This window comes from Maylandia zebra, linkage group LG15 (genome assembly GCF_041146795.1).
Source record: "Maylandia zebra isolate NMK-2024a linkage group LG15, Mzebra_GT3a, whole genome shotgun sequence".
NCBI lineage: Eukaryota > Metazoa > Chordata > Actinopteri > Cichliformes > Cichlidae > Maylandia > Maylandia zebra.
In genome coordinates this window covers 3,575,031-3,593,763 of record NC_135181.1, presented here as the reverse complement: position 1 = coordinate 3,593,763, position 18,733 = coordinate 3,575,031, and the positions used below count along the sequence as shown (strand labels likewise).

The following is an 18,733-nucleotide window of genomic DNA, read 5'->3' as shown; positions in this document are numbered from 1 at the left end:
GTTTTGGTGAACCCATGAGAATTGTAGCTTCAGTTTGCTGTTCGTAGCTGACAGGAGTGGCACTCATGTAGTCTTTCTGCTGCTGTAGCCTGTCAATGCGATTGGCTGATTCCATATTTGCTTTAAAAAGCAGACAAACAGGTATACTTAATGAAGTGCCCAGTGAGAGCGACTGTGTTTGTGTGTGTCTTTGTCCTCTGTTCATTCCGCTAACCTCTGATTGGTTGTGTTTGCAGTTTTCTCCTCTCTGTAGCGGCTCCAAGCGCTACCTGTCCTCCACTGGAGCTGATGGCACCATCTGCTTCTGGCAGTGGGATGCACGGACACTCAAGTTTGGGTGAGAAAAACACACGGTCTCACCTGCACAAACATTTCTCACACTTTGTGCATCAAGCATTTTGTCAGCACGTCATCGCAGCTCCTTTTCAGACACGGCATACATAACACAGTTGTCCTCATCAATCTGTAAGTGACAGCGTTCTGTCATTCAGATAAAGGTCACTTTTTGAGCTCATGCTCCTCACGGCCTCATTCAGTGAATTGCGCAGCCGCGATGTAGAAAGCCACGGTTTGGATGCGATATTTGGCACGAGATGACACGTAGTTTTCAGTGGAGTAAAAAGACTTATTTTTATTTTTAGAAGTTGATCTGAGCTTCCTGCATCTTCTTCCTTATTGTTACCTGCACTGGCTTGTTCCTGACGCTCATATTACCTCTCTGTGAACCTTGTCCCCATATTGTCTCTGCTACTCGATGCAGAGAGCCTGTGCTTCATTAATGGGTCTCTATATACTGGCTAGAAACCTGTGCACGCCCTTGGAAGTCAGTGCGGTGTAATCTTATTACGTAAATTCGACTGCTTGCAGTTTAGGCATGTGTTGCACTGAAATAATTACTCGGTCGCACACGGTCTTTTTGTTTTTTAAAAAGAGACATGAAGTTGATAAATTTTGACGAATGGAAAGGAGTGCATGTCTGAAAGAGGCTTATTTGTGTAAAAGTTTGATTGTATTGATCTTAAGTACACATGAATTTATAATTGTCTCTGTATTTAATGGCCAACTGGCCAGTTTTAGAAATGTTTAGGTGCAGTATGTAAAGCACGCCAAACTCAGCCAAGACGCCAAAATGTAAAACATTTTCTATTAAAAACACAAGGTGGTGGTTCTTTGTGTTAAATTGTGTTATAAATGATTTTGTTCTCGTGTGTGTGTTTGTGTGTGCGTCCAGTCAGAGGCCCAGTAAATTCACAGAGCGCTCTCGACCCGGCGTCCAGATGATCTGCTCCTCCTTCAGCGCAGGTGAACGCAGCTCGCTGTGGTTTTTTTATGCATGCTTCCAGAGCACTGACAGAGAAACAGAACAAGATGCTCACTCAGACTAACTGGAGAACAGCACACATTGTGCGTCACCACTTGTGTGGCTGCTGCTCCTTATCAGTAAATGTGGAATGACTGTGGTCTGTTTTTTGTGGGTATTTCTATTTTAAGGGTTAGAAATATTACTGGTTTACAAAAGCACGCACATTTGCAAATAGTTAATGTATACCAATGTCCCCGAGGTAAACCAGTGAATGTGAAACAAATATTACCCTAATCTTTTTTCTTTCTTTCTATTAAAAATATATGCATCCAGGTGGTATGTTCCTCGCCACAGGAAGCACAGACCACATCATCAGGGTATACTACTTTGGCTCAGGCCAACCAGAAAAGATCTCTGAGCTTGAGTCCCATACGGTGAGTCAGCGTACTTATTTATTTATTATTTAGTTACTACAAAAACAGCTTTAATCCAAGCGCACTGTGTTGGCTTATTGAACAAGTTTACGATTTGAGCTAGTTCTCTGAGAATATTACTAAAAATGATCAAATCTGTAGCTGTAGATCTATAGCTATAGTTTTCTTACTGTTTGTGATATAGTTTTATTTTATTTTTTTCAGTGAAAGCTCCTCTTGATTTTTCAGTTTGATTTATTTTAACAATAAAAGCAAAAAAAACATGCTGGCTTCTGAAGTTTTCAGCCATATATCAACCTCCTCAGGAACATCTGAAGCAGACCTATAATAGTCTTCCTTATTTTCTGTCCTGTATATACTCTTCTAACCACAGATGCTTCAAATAACAAATACGACATGTGCACAAACAGTGCTCATTTTCAGACAGTTTTTTCCACTCTTGCCTGTGTATGATCTCAGCAAGAGTGGATATAGTTATTCCAGACATACTGCTCTGATCATGAGCACCAGCTGCTGTTCAGACCTTCAGTTTGTGAAGAGAGCCAAAGAGGAGGAATTGAGAGGATAAATAAAAAATTGGAATATCTATTTGGAAATGTGAAAAATACAAAGCTGCTCTTATAGTAGTCAATTTTAAAGGTGGATTTGAAATGATTTGTCACAAATATTGTTCTTGTCAATGAAACGTGGAATTGTAATTGAAAATGTCTGAGATGAACGAGTTATTTGACATTTTTTAATTTGCTGAAAATACAGTTTAACCCTAACTAAATAAGAAATAGGCTTGCGCTGACGTTTCTCTCTCATATTTTCCCACTTAGGACAAAGTTGACAGCATCCAGTTTTCACATTGCAGTGACAGGTGAGTTTACGCAGATTGCATTTCTATACGTGTGTGCGTGTGGTACATAGTTATTGCAGTTAATTTTTCTGCACCACTGTTGCGTTGTGAACCTCGCGGTGCTGTGATATAACTTGATGATGTCAGCAGCTTTGCTTAATGTCTAACACACACTCTTTGTGTGTGTCTCTCTCTCACAAACACACATTCAGACACACACTTGTGCTTGTGCGCGACATATTAAACTAGACGGAGTGCAGAAAAACAAGCTCAGCTGTAATTCCCCTGGGTTGCTGTAATCTAAGCAGGGAGGAAGGTGTAGACGGTGTATGCAAAGAGCCAGGGTGGTAGAGGTGGAGATCCGGGGGTACATGTATTTACTGTTGATGTGTGGAGACGGAGGGAACCATTTTACTGCAGGAAGCTGATCTCAAAGTAAGTGTTATATTTTCATTCACATAAATGTGTGCGCGCGCGCTTGTGTTGCAGGTTTGTGAGCGGCAGCAGGGACGGTACAGCTCGGATCTGGCAGCTTCACCCTCAGGGCTGGAAGAGCATTCTGCTGGACATGCAGACCAAATTACCCGGGTATGTGTCTCTGCACTGCCGTCAAGGCCTGGCCTTCCCATTAGTGCTTTTGTGCTTGGAATAAAGACCTTGTGAGCTGGGATCATCCTGGAGGTGATGATGTCAGTTTACATTTTAAAATAATCAATCACCTGCATTGAACGCTACAGTGTGTGATGAATTCTTCTCATGAAAAATGCAGAGTTTTGAAGTGTTTTACACGTGCTTTTATGTATTTAAAGTACAATGACCTACTGCATAATATACAGAAGCTGCATTGTTAAGTTAAAGAAAAATCTCTTTCACACCTGTGGGATAAAGTGTGACATGGTGATTGATTACCTGACTGCTCCTAGACAGAGTATAGATTTATTCCCAGACGGTGCATGAGTAGAGTACACTGACAGACTGTTTATGTCTTTGTTGCCTGAACAAACGCAACAAACCTAATGCAGCAACGAGGTCAACTAAAACAAAACCTAAAAAAAGTCCTAAATGCCCACAACTTGGATAATACAAGAAGTTACTTGAAGTATTTAATAGAGTTAAATCTATAACCATTGCTCCTACAATCGGTCTGTAAAATAAAGAAAGTCTGGGTCAGGGAATTGCAGCAAAAAGTATTGGGATGTTTTGGATGTGTTGATTTTCACATCTTTCTTATGTAAACAGGAACAGCTGGGGTTGTGAATAATTATCTGAAGCTGCAGAAAGATAAGGTTTAACTGTCAGATTGGTCTGGCTCCTCATTAACGGTGTAAAAAGGGACTGAGGAAAATAGAATACATTCCTCAAAAGGAAAGGACAGTGGAGTTTTTTAAACTTAAAACTAATGTAGTTAGAAAAAGATGCATTTCATTTTTTGTTGTGTCTACTTTTTTTGTTTTGTTTTTACAGTATTTTCATATTTGATACACAGTCATGGCCAAAACATTTGGCAGTAGCACAGAGTTTGTTTTTCATGCAGTATGCTGCTCAGTTTTTATTTAGATGATTTCTTCCATGTTTCTGTGATATGGTGAAGATGAACCTTTATTGGAAATGAATAAAAATTTGAATTTTGGAGTGATGCTGCTGCTAATACCTTTGGCAACGACTCTGTGTCTGATTTTTATGTGTAAACTAAACTAGAAATACCTTAGTTGGGCTTAAATTTTAGTCCTGAACGGCATCACTGCTCTCCCCCTCAGGAAGTACAACCCTCCGCCGCTGGAAGACAAGGTGACCAAGCTGAAGGTTACCATGGTGGCATGGGATCGCCATGACAGCACAGTGATAACGGCGGCCAACAATCTGACGCTGAAAGTGTGGAACTCCATCACTGGAAATCTGGTCCATGTCCTGATGGTATGTGGTGACTTGACACTCGGACACAAACAAAGATGTGTATCATAATATCGTAGTTCAGTGTTGTGTGTTATTCTGTAACAGCTCAGATCACTGTTGACTGGACCACAACACACTGCCAGTTCACACTGTATACACATGCATGGCCCTCAGAGGTTAAACCCTCTTATTCACTTATCCACATGTTGATGTTATTACAAATTTTCACTTTTTCGGATGCTGTGAGTTAAAAAGCCCTGCAGACTTACAGCCTATTAGCACATGAGTAGGGATGGGTATCGTTTAGGTTTTATCCGATACCGGTGCCAAACCGGTACTTTTGAAACGGTGCCGGTGCTTAAACGGTGCTCAAAGAATGTAGAACACACACATTGTCCAAAAACCTCTCATGTTCAGCTGTTTTTTTGTAAAAAGATAACAATGTTAGCCTTTTCTGCAGCTATAGGGGATTTATGGCATCACTCTTAGCTGGAAGCAGTGCTTAAACAATGGAAAAAACACAAACTTTATCCAAAAACCTCTCATGTTTAGCTGTTTTCCACTTTTTCTTTGGTCATTTTAGCCTTTTTGGCCAGGGTGAAGGGAACATCTGCCATCAAACAAGAAGACAGTCGCATGTAGCTACGACGGTGTTTGCTAGTTCACCTTACATGCATTAATGTAATAACGTGGTTAGCCTACTCAACGTAAATTACACACGAACAACATTAAGCTACTCACGCAGAGAAGAACGGCTGCTGCTGCATCATCATCCTCATCATTTCTGCTACACTGGCAGGGCTAGGGGCCAGGACTCTCCTCTTCGGGTTCTTGGGGGATGTTGCTAACTCCGGGTCCGATAATAGGCACCACACGCGCAGTAGATGTGCTCGGTGTGAGCTCTTGCAGCAAGCTATCAAATACGGTGCATTTCTCGGCTTTTAAAGAAACGCTATGCGTCGCCAGGTGTTTCATCAGATTCGAGGTGTTACCTCCTTTGCACAGTACCACCTTAAAGCACTTGTTGCAGGCTGCTGAGTTTGCATCTTTTGCTGTGAAGTACAGCCAGACTTTTGACCGCTTCGCCTTGGGCATTTTTAATCTGTAGCTCTGCTCTAAAAGAACGTACGTACCTGGGCCCGCTTGCAAAGGTAAAATGATTGGCTAGAATCCAAAGTGTATGACATCTCAGGAAAAAAAAGCACCGAAATGTGCGCTGCTTTTCGGTCTGGTTACTACCGTTTATGTCACCGGATACCGGTACCCATCCCTACACATGAGTGATATGGCTCAGCAGCTGCTGTGTAGGCTGTTTCCGGAATAAGTCATCCATGTTGTGTTGTGAATTTTTGATTTGCTGATGGAAAATGCTGTACGTTAGAACTAAATAATAAAATTACATACGATATAAATAAAAGCCAAATAAAAGAAAAAAGTAAAATAATTAATTAGTTAGTTAATAACTAATTTAATTCCAAGAGAAACTAAGTCTCACTACGGTCAAAAGCCAAAGAATAAAAATGGGTTTTAAGACGTGTTTTAAAAGTGGACAGTGAAGGGGCCTCTCTAACGTGCAAGGGCAAGTTATTCCATAATTTAGGAGCAATGATAGAAAAAGCCCCGCCCCTTCCGAGCTTCCTCTTGGATCTCGGTACTTTCAGGAGCAGCTGATCAGCTGACCTAAGAGACGGACAGGGTGTGTAGGGACGTAGAAACTCAGAGAGGTAAGGCGGGGCTAGATTGTGATTGTTTAAAAACAAACATAAGAATATTAAGATGAACTCTAAAGGACATAGTGAGAGCAGCGACTGACTGACCCACGTAAAGTGAGTTAGAGTAGTCCAGACGGGAAGGAATAAAAGCATGGATCACTGTTTCCAAATGCTGCCTAGAAAGAAAAGATTTCACTCTTGCCAGTCGCCTTAAATGATAACAGCTGGACAAAGGTCAGTAATAACAGATGTAAAATAAACTTCCAGGCATCCCAAATCAACAGACGAGGACTCACAGGGACCACTAGCACCAAACACCAACACCTCTGTTTTCTTTTCATTAAAATTTAAAATGTTTAAAGCCAACCAAGCTTTAATGTCACCCAGACATGTGGTTTTATGGAGATGCCATCCTTCTGCTTTAAGTTATTGTCTTCCTGTCAGTTAACAAACTAAACATTGTACTCAAGTAACTCTTCTGTATTACGGTGTTGCTGTTAGGGTCATCTTAGGCTGCTGCTGTTTCACTACTTAGCTCTTGGCCTTGTTTTCATCATTTTTACTTTATCTTTTGATCAGAAATCTAGTTGCTAACACGCTGTCAGAGTCTCCTTGGTGACGCAGTGATAAAACTGGAACATTTGATAGCTGCCTGAAAACAGTGTATATAAAAAGCAAACAAAAAACAGATGAATATGAATTTTTTACTTGTTAACTTAAAAAGCATGTGGGTTTGCACACTGACAGTGAGAGGATTGCAAAATATGCTCAGCTGTGTGTGGGCTTAAGCATAAAAAGTCAGGTTTGGCTGTTGCTTCTCTTTTCTTATTTCTTAATCTAATCCTAGATGTTCGTGTTGTTGGTCGACAGGGTCACGAGGATGAAGTGTTTGTTCTGGAGCCACATCCCTTTGATCCGAGAATCCTTTTCTCAGCGGGGCATGATGGGAATTGTATTGTGTGGGATCTAGCCAGAGGAGTGAAGATCCGCTCCTATTTCAACATGGTGAGCGTCTCGTCCACAGAACGTCTCCTCGCCCGCGTGTCATCGCCTTTCACTCGCTTCTGTTTCATTCACAAGTGTCCAGATCTCGATCCTCTCCCTGCACTTTTTTTAACTGTATTTTCTCTGTTTATCTGCATATATATGTGGTTTTATCAGGTATATTTCTGCTTCTCTTACACACATTCTTTTCCCATTCCCCTCCTCGTCTCACCCTTTATTTCACTTTCACCCGCTGTTGACCTTCTCCCAACTCTATACTTTCACTTTCTCGCTCTGCTTTCTTTACTGTTCTCACTTCCCTTCGTGCCTTCGTGGCTCTCTCATCAAAATGAATCACATATGCCACTCCACAAATTTATCCAGTGCTTTAATTATTGTAGTATTTCCTGCTTCCTGCTTCTATGGTAACCAAGGACGGCATTAACCACATTCCCAGAACATGTGACTCACATAGTGAGCTGGTCCTTTGGCCAAATCTTGGTGTTGGTCATAGACAGTGAATAGTGTTGCTTAACAACACAAAGTCTTTGTGCATGTGAAAAGGCCCAAGTTTCAGGCTGAAACCTGCTGTGAGACTTCTCCTGAAAAGCGTCCTCTTGTCAGGGTTTTTCCTAGCTTTGAATGGGTCTTTTGGTTGGAGGAACAACAATAGGGACGATAGATACATGGAAAGTAAAGTAGTAAGTCAAAAATGCCCAGCAGTAACATAAAAAACAATGCCTTGAAAAATAATTTTACTACAGCAGTGTAAGGAGGAAGCAGTTTTTTCATTGGGTCCGATCAAACTTTGAAAACCTCCCTGTGGACAGAAAAAAACACAAAAGAGGGTTGAAGAGTAAAGGTGAATGTAGAGTAAGATTAGCACAAGCAGAAAGGACACACAGGCAGGGAACTGCATAATCCTTAATTATCTTACACCGGGCCTTAGTGCACCCCCTCACTTCATCCTCTGCCTGCAACAAGCCCTGTTAACTCCCTCCTCCCTCTGCTTTTAAGATGCCTTGCTCTTAATTGGCTGCCCCTCTTAAGCAGAAAATGTGAACAGCAGGTGGGTGTGGCTTACTGTCAGAGCCGAGTGCCTGAGATGACCCTATTAGAGAGATCAGCTCTCATTGACTTTACACGGTGATGTAAATAACGTAGCTTTTAAAGCTGTCTGAACCCTGAAGATCGGTCCAGCCTCTGGAGAGTATGTTCATTTTTAAACTCGCTGCCTGCATATCACTGCATCACTGCGGGCTGGGATGGAGGTGATCAGATCGGGCACTGCTGAGGTGTTGTTGAATCCCAGGTTGCTGTTATAGGGGCCTTCACACAGTAATAACATTGTGATAACATGGTCAGTGAATCATCTGGTAGTCGTTTGGGCGCTGTGGGGTAGGGAGAGCTCCCTCTACATAAAGCTTGTGAGTGGGTGGAAGCATGAAATGGTCTAAAATCTCCTGGTACACACCTGTGGTGACTTTGGACTCGATAAAACAAATTTCACTGACCACTACCAGCACCAACAGAGGACACAGCCCACTCATAGCCCACAGAAACAAGGTCCCCTCTAAACCGCACGGCTTCAAAGTTGCTGTTGAGGCCCATACCTGCTGCACAGACTCTCTGAACGATGTCACTAGTGCAGGACGGCAGAGGCTGTTTACAGGATGCCCTGGTTTCACTTTTAAGCTTGAATTCTTTTGAATCGGTATTTCTATTGTAGCAAAATTATGGTGCTAATTTCCAACAACTCTGTCATCCAGCTGGGCAAAAACACATGCAAGGTGTATAAAACTGAGTAGTCTATGTGCTGTTTGAGTTTGGCATATTTCCATCTTGTAGTTGAATGGAGCCTTTGTGAGAATGAAGGAAAACCCGCAGATCAAACCAAAAGCAGCAGCTGGCTGACGGTCAGAGCAGTCAGGGGTTTCTTGCTGATTTCCTGTTGAAGAAGTTTTGCTTTCTGCAGGTGTCCTGTCGGTTTGCATAAACAGGCTACTGTTGTGCTACAAACTGTTTGATGTTTGTTCTTTGTGTGCATATTTCTTTCTGGACAATTCTGCTGGCTTGCTGACAAGACATTAATAGTGGGTTGTGCCCATGCAGTTCAAATAGCTACAGTGCAGTTTTAAGATTTCCCCTCCACTCTGTCTCACCCTTGATAGATTGAGGGCCAAGGGCACGGAGCGCTGTTCGACTGCAAATGCAGTCCAGATGGGCAGCACTTTGCAGCCACCGATTCCCACGGTCACCTGCTCATCTTTGGCTTCGGCTCCAGCAGCAAGTACGACAAGGTAAACTGACCTGCAATATTTATGCACATACACGACAACTCATCGCATGTTATTAGTAATAACAACAGCGCCGCACCCTCTCAACCTCAAAACTGTTTCAGATAGCAGATCAGATGTTCTTCCATACCGACTACCGGCCACTGATCCGGGATGCCAATAACTACGTGCTGGACGAACAAACTCAGCAAGCTCCACACCTAATGCCCCCTCCCTTCCTGGTGGATGTGGATGGGAATCCACATCCACCAAGATACCAGCGGCTGGTGCCCGGAAGGGAGGACTGCAGGGATGAGCAGCTGATTCCTCAGATGGGGGTCACTTCCTCAGGTATTCAGGCTGAAATAAGACCTCTTTCTTTGGAGTTCTGCTTATGCGCTTTAGATATTTGCCTGGAGGTGATGCTGTCTTCTGTCTTATCAGAGACCATCTGTCTGTGCTGTCATAGCCTGACAATAATCTTATCTGTCTTTAAATGAGCTCAATGTGAGGCTTTTATTGAAACTACAGTAGCAATGGCAATTAAGATTAGAGTTCATAAGGCTGTTGGCTGGGATATAAACAGAAGCAATCAGCAGTTAATGAAATGTGTTAGTAAGGCACAGCAGAGATAGTTAAGTTATTAGGCAGCAGTTGTATTCGTCATGGCTGTAACAATGGTTGGATTTAAGCTCATTTTTTAAAATTCTCTCTCTCTCACTTTTGCGCTATTCCTGGCAGGCCTGAATCAAGTGGTGAGTGAACAGGCGGTGGATGGTCCCAGTCCTCTGGACACCATGATTCAGAGGCTGCAGCAGGAACAGGACCAAAGACTGGGAACCAATGACATCTCTGCTGCTGCCTCAAACACCAGGTCCAGCAGAGGTAGGAGTCATGACATTAAAGCGATGCTGACTGTTTATTCTGATTCATTCCCCACCCAAATTTCTTTTGTTCTCATTTTCCTGGATTCCAGTCATTATTCACATCTATCCATAGCAGCACTAATATGTTGGAGCATCATCTTACACTTGAAGCAGATGTGTTTGCTGTGATTGATTAATTCGTAGAATTAACAGCACATGTATTACAGCCACTATTTATGTTTTCTCAGACCTTTAGGTTGACAACATGATTCGTGGATCGTGAAGAAAGTTTTTTTTATTACTATTCAATGAAATAATGCATAATTTGCAACAACTGCAATTATGTAAATAAGTGTCTCAGTGGAATTTTAAACAGGAAATGTAATAAACCCCCCCCCTGATTCAAAGAGTTAGTGAATGCAGGGAACCTGTTTTCACAGAGCACACTGAGAGTAGGTAATGTGTGTTTGTGGGATATGATTTTTTATTTGGTCAATTAATTCTCAGAGTGATGAGTACAGAAGATCAGAACTATTTGTGTCCTCAGCTCTGGTGCTCCGTGGTAGCACATGAAAATAGAGTGTGAGCCAACTGCATTATGAAAGAACACTTTTTTTCCCTTTATAGATTCCATCAGTCGGTGGCTTAATAACTGATATCTGCATGTAAAGATGAAGACATCTGTAGACAAAGCTTGTCCCAGCTTCCATTTGTGGTGTTGGTTTTATTGACCAGTGACATCAGACATCATGGGTACATGCTGGTAAACGGCCAGTGTGGAGACAAAAAAAATGTTCAGTCTCAAAACCATCAGCTGAAGACAATTAAGCTTTTTACTAGCTGCATTAAATTTATTTGCATTCTTAAGCAGTGACTGGTCGTCTCAGCCTGTATATCTACTGGCTGCACCTGAGCCCCTGTGTTATGTCCCCAGAGTCAGCAGATTAGCTGATGGGCTCCTAAAATACTTAATAATCGACTCTCTACTATTTGAAGTCACGTTTTAAAAAAGTATTTTTTAAACTCCTATTTCTTACCTATGCAAACCAATTGTGTTTGAGTCCTTGGTGATCAGTCGATTAATCACGGGAGATAAAATAAATGGAAAATTGTTCTTTTTTAAAAAAATAATTTCAATAAGAAAAACATGAACTTGAGCTTTAAACTTCTGGTTTTGGAAGAAAACTGCAGATAATTCTGTGGGTTTTATGTAATCAATGAGTTTCATTTATTTTTTAAAATTCAGAATCTCAGATTTAATTATTATTATTGATAATTCAAATAATTTCTAGTTACAGATTTTCCCAATTTATTTCTCATTACTTTCTCATTTTATATCAAAGTTTTCTACTGTGATGCACTGAAGTGTCCCATATGTCACACCTTAACAGAAGGTCTACTGGAAATAATTCTGAGATTTTGCTAGTGGGCTCATCATTTATTTAGTGCTGTGCAACAGTTCCCCAACAGTTTAAGTGAAACCCTATCTCTCCTCCCCCACCCCTCAGGATCTGTGGGATCTCCCACTGAGGTGCACTCCCCGCCCAACGTGGGTCTACGGCGCAGCGGGCAGATCGAGGGGGTCCGCCAGATGCACAGCAACGCCCCTCGCAGCCAAATGGCCACAGAGGGAGATCTGGTAGCCTGGAGCCGCAGGGTGCTGGTCCCTGAGCTCGAAGAAGCCTCTGTCAGGTAACTCCTGAAACAGATATGTACACAAACACGTTCTCACATTCTCTGGGGCACAGGATCTCCTAAATATGACGAACCTCGTGATCTGTGTGTGTGCAGGAGACAAGTGAACTGGCGTGAAGCTAAAGGAGAGGAAGAGATCAATATTTATCAGTCAGAAAGGAGAAGACGTACTCTCCACTCTCTCCCCAAGGAGAGCAGGGTGAGTTCATGAGCATAGCTGTTCGACTAGATTATGGCTGTTTTATTATGATTTTTTCTTTTAATTTTTTAATTTCTTAACCAGAAATGTCTCAAACGCAGGACTTTGGTTACACTCAGCTCCGTTCTTTGCTTTTCCAGGTTCATCCGACATCAGAGTGTGTGGTAGACGAAGCGAGGAGGAGCCAAGGTAACCATGGCTATCAAACCCGCGCTGCTATGGAGGAGACAAGTCGGCAGAGTGCTGAGGCTGCAGATGAGGATGATAGCACCTCAGAGGTACATATTCATTCTGCATTGTTACGAATTTAGTGAATAGTTTTAAGTTTTGATGTTCTGAGGATTTTACATTTTATTATAATGATTTTTGTCTTTCTTTGTCTTTTTTTTGTCCATTTGCTTTTGTGTCCTAATTTAATTTTGTATGTGTTTTCAGGGAGAGGTGGAGGTACGGCAAATAAACGGGCACTCCTCAGAGGAGGAGAAGGATGAAGAGGAGAAGGAGCCCTGGCCAGATGAGCATAGTAGTTCGAGGTAAGAAACACCGAGCGCATCTCCAATTTATCACGTCACTCATCTCCCGACGATGCGTTCGCACACTAAATGCAAATCAGAACGCGGCACGAGCAGACGCCGCACATCTGTGTGTTTAATCTCGGCCCCGTGATGTATTTGCAGCGATTACTCCAGCGATTATTCGGACTGGACAGCCGATGCCGGGATCAACCTTGAACCGCCCAAGAAGAGCGTTAAAGTGAAGAAGAAAAGCAGCGGCTCAGAGGAGGACGGGGAGAAGAAGAGGGAGGGGAAGAAGGAAAGGAAGAAAGACAAAGCAGATAAAGATGGCGCATTACCAAAGAAGAAGAAGCCAAAGGAGAAGAGGAAGGTTTGTTATCAGTAACGAACTGCATTTTCCTTCTCCGAAGTTATTTGAAGCTGACGAATGAACTAACTTAATTCAGTCAGGTCTTTTGCTTCACGCCGGATTATAAGCAGTGTACGTGTCATATTTATTCTGCTGTGCGTCTTGCAGAGGACGCAGTTTCAGGAGCAAGGACTAACTCTGGAGGAATGGCTTCCCTCTGCCTGGATCACAGACACGGTCCCCCGGAGATGTCCTTACATACCCCAGATGGGCGACGAGGTACACGCCGACCGCATCTTCACCACATGTCTGCTCACACCAAAACACAGGGTCATGTTTTACATGGCAACAAGGACTAAAGTCTGCATCACAAGTCAGAGACCTCATGTGGCATTAACGGTCATTACACCCATGAAAACAAAAGGGCACATCTCGAGCAGTTATGCCATGTCGTTGTAATTACATTGCAAACGCGCACCAAAGGAATTTACAAGTGCAGTTAAAGCCGTTAATTCTTTTGCATATGTGTGTGTGTGCAGGTGTACTACTTCAGACAGGGCCATGAAGCTTACGTGGAGATGGCCAAACAGAAAAAAATTTACAGCATCAATCCTAAGAAGCAGCCGTGGCACAAGATGGAGCTCCGGGTAAGAAACAGTTTGACAGTAAAATCCGAACCAAAGCAGCGTTTCTCTGAAAAGCGCTGCCTCTCTCCTAAATATGCAGTGAACCGCAGTTATATCCTGGCTTCACTGACATTTTGAAGGTGTCATATTTTCAGTGACATTTCTCTTTTAAGAATGTAGACATCCAAAGGTAAAAAGGCGAGCCCATGAGAAATTTTTAAAAAAGACGCTGTGGGCTTGCTGAGCTTTGGTCCGTGTGGGACATGGTCGTGTATGGAGGGGTTCACCCTGCTACCCCCTCCCACTGGGATGTGGATATTTGTTGGTGCGCGTGGCTGGATGTTCTGGCGTGGTCGTTGACCCACTTCCTTGGTGGTCCGCGATCTGCCGGGTGGTTCTTTGGCGCATGGAGCCCTGATCTCGGCTCACGCTAGTATGACTGGCCTCTAGTGGAGTCGGCTGCCTGCTGCCTCTGGTCATCTGGGACTCGCGCCCCTTGGCTTTGGGCGCCCCATCTAGGCCCTCCCTTCTTGTCCTGCAGGGATGGGGATTACCCAGTTTTCCCGGATCCATCTCTGTCTGCCTGAGCTCTTGAGGGCCATCATTGCAGCTTTCCACCCTCATTTTCAAGTACATTTGGTGACAAAAACACACAAACACACTCACACTTGACACTCTCTCTCTTTCTCTCTCACACTCTCACACACACACCACTAGAAGAGTGTTGATTTGTTACCCGTGTCATACTGTATACCCCATTGAATGTAATAACTGGAATAACATGAATAGAAATGAAGAAATAAACAGTTAAACCCTGAACAAGAAGATCCTATAGAGACTTTATAGAGCTGATCTTGGAAAAGCAAAATGTGTTTGGCACGACAGTCGCTCAGCTCCTATTTGTGATTGCAAAAGCTGCCAGACGGGACACGATTAAAACAAAATAAGGCAAATAAAAAATAAAAAAAAATGACACTGTCCTCCTAGGAATACATAGCAGGACCCAGGGATTCACGCACATGTTAGTGTAATCATTAACTGCTGTTTTGTTGCAATGCAAAATTCGACAGGATTTTTGCTGCAAACCTTTCACCGGTGTGGCTTCTTTATCTCCGCCACACGTCTGGTTTCACACTCCTAGTTTAATCTTATTTTTTCTTTCCTAAAAACGTCTCTCTACCGAAAGACAAATGTCTACCGAGCATAAAAAAAAGGTTATGAAACTGCATATGGAGCTGTCTACGGAAGAATGAAAAAAAGCCACCAACTTCAGACACTTTAACACTTGAGAGCAACAGTTTATAGGATTGCATTTTATATTTGGTATACATTTCATTTTTTTTCTGTCCTTCTGCGTGAGGAAGCTGAAATAGCAATTCCTGTGCAGACAGCAGAACATAATGCATTGCGGGCACAGTGTGCTTCCTTGTGAATGTGCTGCTTGTAGTGTATGAAATGCAGCGTTTTCTTCTACGACGTCTTTTTATTTTCTCTTAGTATTTTGTACAGCCAGACTTCTATCTTTAAGTTTCACTTTTTCTCAGCTGGAAACAAACCTGCACCCTACACACAAACAAAAAAAAACACCAAACCCTTGACTTGGGGCTTTCCTGTAGGAAAGAACAAGAAATAACTGAAAGAGGAATCATTAATCGAGACTTTCAGGATGGTTTGCTTAATTTTTTTGTCTTGAGAACTCAAACATGCTCGTTATGTCTTTTTTGTGGCATTTAGGAGCAGGAGTTGATGAAGATAGTTGGCATCAAGTATGAGGTGGGTTTGCCCACGCTGTGCTGCCTGAAGTTGGCGTTTCTGGACCCAGACACTGGAAAATTAACCGGGGGATCTTTCTCTATGAAGTAAGTGTCTCTCTCTGCCTCCACATAAGAGTACAGGGTTTTTCCTGACTCATATCTGGCCTCTGACTGCAAGTCAGAATGCAACTCTGTTATCTTACTTAGTTACCCTAACAATAGGGTTTGGTACCTTTCACGTTTGAAACAATGCTGGTACCAGAGCCGGTGTTTGGGGAATTTGGGACTGTTTCCCAGTTATACCTTTTTCCAGTACAGCTTTTTGTAAAATAATACATAAAACATTTTTATCCAGCTACCTAATTATCTGAAGAAGATGTAGGGTCCCGACCATCATCCGTGGGTTCAGTGGCTCATATGTTGGCAACAGACCTCTGGTGTATTTGGCTTTCAAGATGTCAAACACTCCACAGCTTTTAGATGTATTCTTGAGTCTGACAAGGTGCTTCCCCAGATTAGATGTGTTGTCACGGCCAGCTTTGTGTCGCCTGCTTTGCGTTTTGAAAAGCGTAGCCCCACCCAAGGCTGCTTTTTGCACACCGCTGCTGCCATTGGCCTGTGTGATTGTTGACACATAACTGAATTAACGGCACATGGTCTCACTCGCTCTTCATCTTCCTTTCGTCCAGATGTGTTCTAATACCCGAATTTGGCACCAGCTGATTGCATGCAAATCAGTACTCGGCAGTACTAATTTGGTTGATACTTTTAAGAAGTAGAAAAGTTCATTTCTGAGTTGAGAAACAAAAATGTGTGTGCTGTTTTATAAATACTGATAGTTTTTCTTTGGCTCTGGCTAAAATCATCTGTGGAATAACTGCTGTTGTAAAAGAGTTTAAACAGACTGCAATACATGCCAAACATTTATCAGCTTTTAAGATGAGCCGACGTCATTACTCTTTCTAAAACACTACGGGACTCTTGTCTTATATCATGTTATATGGTCTCTCTTCAACTTTGCAACATGGCAGTTATAAAACTCACATTTCAGCAAGGTTTCATATCTTTACACAAGACAAGAGGTTATTGATAAAAACACTGACTGCAGTAATATTTCCTGACAGCAGATAGCATATACTTTATGCATACAGAAGTGAACCGCTACTACAAATCTCTTGACTACTTGCAGGTACCACGACATGCCTGATGTAATCGACTTCTTGGTGTTGCGGCAGCAGTTTGACAACGCCAGAAAAAGGCAGTGGCGCATAGGTCAGTTTTACCTTTGCAGTGCGACTTCACTCAAATATAAATGATATCGTATATGACATTCATTTTCTTTTTTGCAGAGTTCTCTGTAGTAATGTGATGTCTCCATAGGTGACAGGTTTCGGTCAGTGATCGATGATGCCTGGTGGTTTGGAACCATTGAGAGCCAGGAGCCCTACCAGTCCCAGTATCCTGACAGCTTGTTCCAGTGCTACAATGTCTGGTATGACCACAGCTTGGATTTGCTCTATTCTCAGCAGGGTTGCACTTCTTTTTGGCATGACAGCAAATCCGTTGCATTCGCATTAGGTAGGACTGTCTTGCATCGGCAAGACTGCAAGACGGTCTATATAAGAACAAAAATGTGCACAGGCAGAGATGCATACAGAAACAAAGAAATTAGATCAAAGGGATGACGCAAACAAGACCAACATGAATCACATTCAGAAGAACTCGCTGGTGATGGTGAGGAAAAGGAAGTAAAGAGGAGCAAAGTGTCACATTGACTGTCATCAGATTCAAAGGTGATGATGACAGTCACTACATACTTGACGTGTTTTTCCTCTGAATGCCAGAAATATCTCTGAGACGCTGAAACAGTAGGTTAGAAAGCCAAAGTATAGATGATGTAATCACCACCAGACAGTTTCTACTAGACTCCACTACAGTCATGTACAACAATGGCATACGATAACGTAGACGAGGCATACTTGATAGAGCTAGTGACACCATGAAACTTCCCCCAAAAATGGCACGCTATGAGTCAGAGAAATTTCAACCAGGATTTTTTTTTTTTGGTCTTCTTTGTTTTCTTTGATGTTGGCTGTTACAAAAGTGTGAAACCCTCCAATCAGTTCCCACTTTGTCTACTGTCCAGTTGGTCTCCTGGTACAAAAAGATAATAGTGAATACTATTATTTAACGATTTCAGGTTCTTACATCCTGAAACACCAACAGAATATTTGTCATTAAAATATTCCCATTAACACTTAACAGGAATTTACTTGCTTGGACAAACTCGGACAGATAGCTGCTTGTGATTATGCTGCATCTCCCTCACTATTGCACGAAACACCTCGTGGCTTGGAAAAAATACCTTTTGCATTGCTGTGACTTTACAGTTTGAACCACTGATACATATATTGTATGTTTACTGAGCGCTTCATTATTTGAAACCTTGTTAAAGAATGAAGCGGTATGCTCAATACTACATGCCGACTTTGTAAAATACAAAAGAACTAACAAAATACTAAGATTACAATGTGATGATGATGATGATGATGATGATGATTATAATCCAACCCTGTTTCCCATCCAGCTGGGATAATGGAGACACAGAGAAGATGAGTCCTTGGGATATGGAACCCATCCCCGATGATGGTAGGAATCTGAAATGCGGTGCTCATCTGAAAAACAACAAAGAACTCATTCCTTCAGTTTTAACAGCTTACAGTTGTGACAGTTTTGTCCTTATGTCTTTGCAGCCACGTTTCCGGATGAGCTGGGCCAGAGTGTTCCGCTCATCGAGGAGGAGCAGAAGGAGCTGCTGTACGTTCCCCTGGACGGTGAATGGGGCTGCCGCACACGCGCCGAGGAGTGCGAACGCATCATCAAAGCCATCGACCAGCTCTGCACGCTCGGTATGATGTCACGAAGCGCCCGTTAACATTAGCCATGTAAGCGGTGATATGAAGTTCCGCCATGAGGGCGCATTTCTTGTAAGGTAGCAGCTGGATGACTCTTCCCAGTGTGAGTCACCACTCTTACCCCATGAGTCAGATGAACCAGCCAGGGGCCAGGATCATATGGTCAAAGGAGTAAGCTGCTAACACAGTGAACTAAATGTTAAGGTGCTTTCATGAATTCCCGTTAAGTGATGTAATGACACATTAGGAACAGACTGAAGGCCTGCTAGTGGAAGAAAGATGGTGTGATGGCTCCCTCTAGTGACAGTTTGGGGATTAGACACAGATTCACACACAAGCTCTCACTGCACAGCACGCTTGGCCTCAGATTT

At 42.6% G+C, this 18,733-nt stretch overlaps 1 protein-coding gene across 1 annotated transcript in view; it reads left to right on the top strand.

The window, feature by feature from the left end:
• phip (PHIP subunit of CUL4-Ring ligase complex) overlaps positions 1-18,733 on the top strand; it is a 41,374-nt gene that overhangs the window by 9,314 nt on the left and 13,327 nt on the right. Inside the window, exons 9-30 of the mRNA XM_004542208.6 lie at positions 237-337; positions 1,232-1,302; positions 1,637-1,737; positions 2,559-2,599; positions 3,068-3,166; positions 4,336-4,492; positions 7,054-7,188; positions 9,339-9,467; positions 9,569-9,794; positions 10,185-10,328; positions 11,818-12,001; positions 12,101-12,203; positions 12,344-12,481; positions 12,639-12,736; positions 12,881-13,088; positions 13,236-13,346; positions 13,607-13,714; positions 15,428-15,552; positions 16,637-16,719; positions 16,828-16,939; positions 18,035-18,096; positions 18,201-18,356. Of these exons, the coding sequence (XP_004542265.2) occupies positions 237-337; positions 1,232-1,302; positions 1,637-1,737; positions 2,559-2,599; positions 3,068-3,166; positions 4,336-4,492; positions 7,054-7,188; positions 9,339-9,467; positions 9,569-9,794; positions 10,185-10,328; positions 11,818-12,001; positions 12,101-12,203; positions 12,344-12,481; positions 12,639-12,736; positions 12,881-13,088; positions 13,236-13,346; positions 13,607-13,714; positions 15,428-15,552; positions 16,637-16,719; positions 16,828-16,939; positions 18,035-18,096; positions 18,201-18,356 (2,692 nt within the window). The remainder of the gene's footprint in view (positions 1-236; positions 338-1,231; positions 1,303-1,636; positions 1,738-2,558; positions 2,600-3,067; positions 3,167-4,335; positions 4,493-7,053; positions 7,189-9,338; positions 9,468-9,568; positions 9,795-10,184; positions 10,329-11,817; positions 12,002-12,100; positions 12,204-12,343; positions 12,482-12,638; positions 12,737-12,880; positions 13,089-13,235; positions 13,347-13,606; positions 13,715-15,427; positions 15,553-16,636; positions 16,720-16,827; positions 16,940-18,034; positions 18,097-18,200; positions 18,357-18,733) is intronic.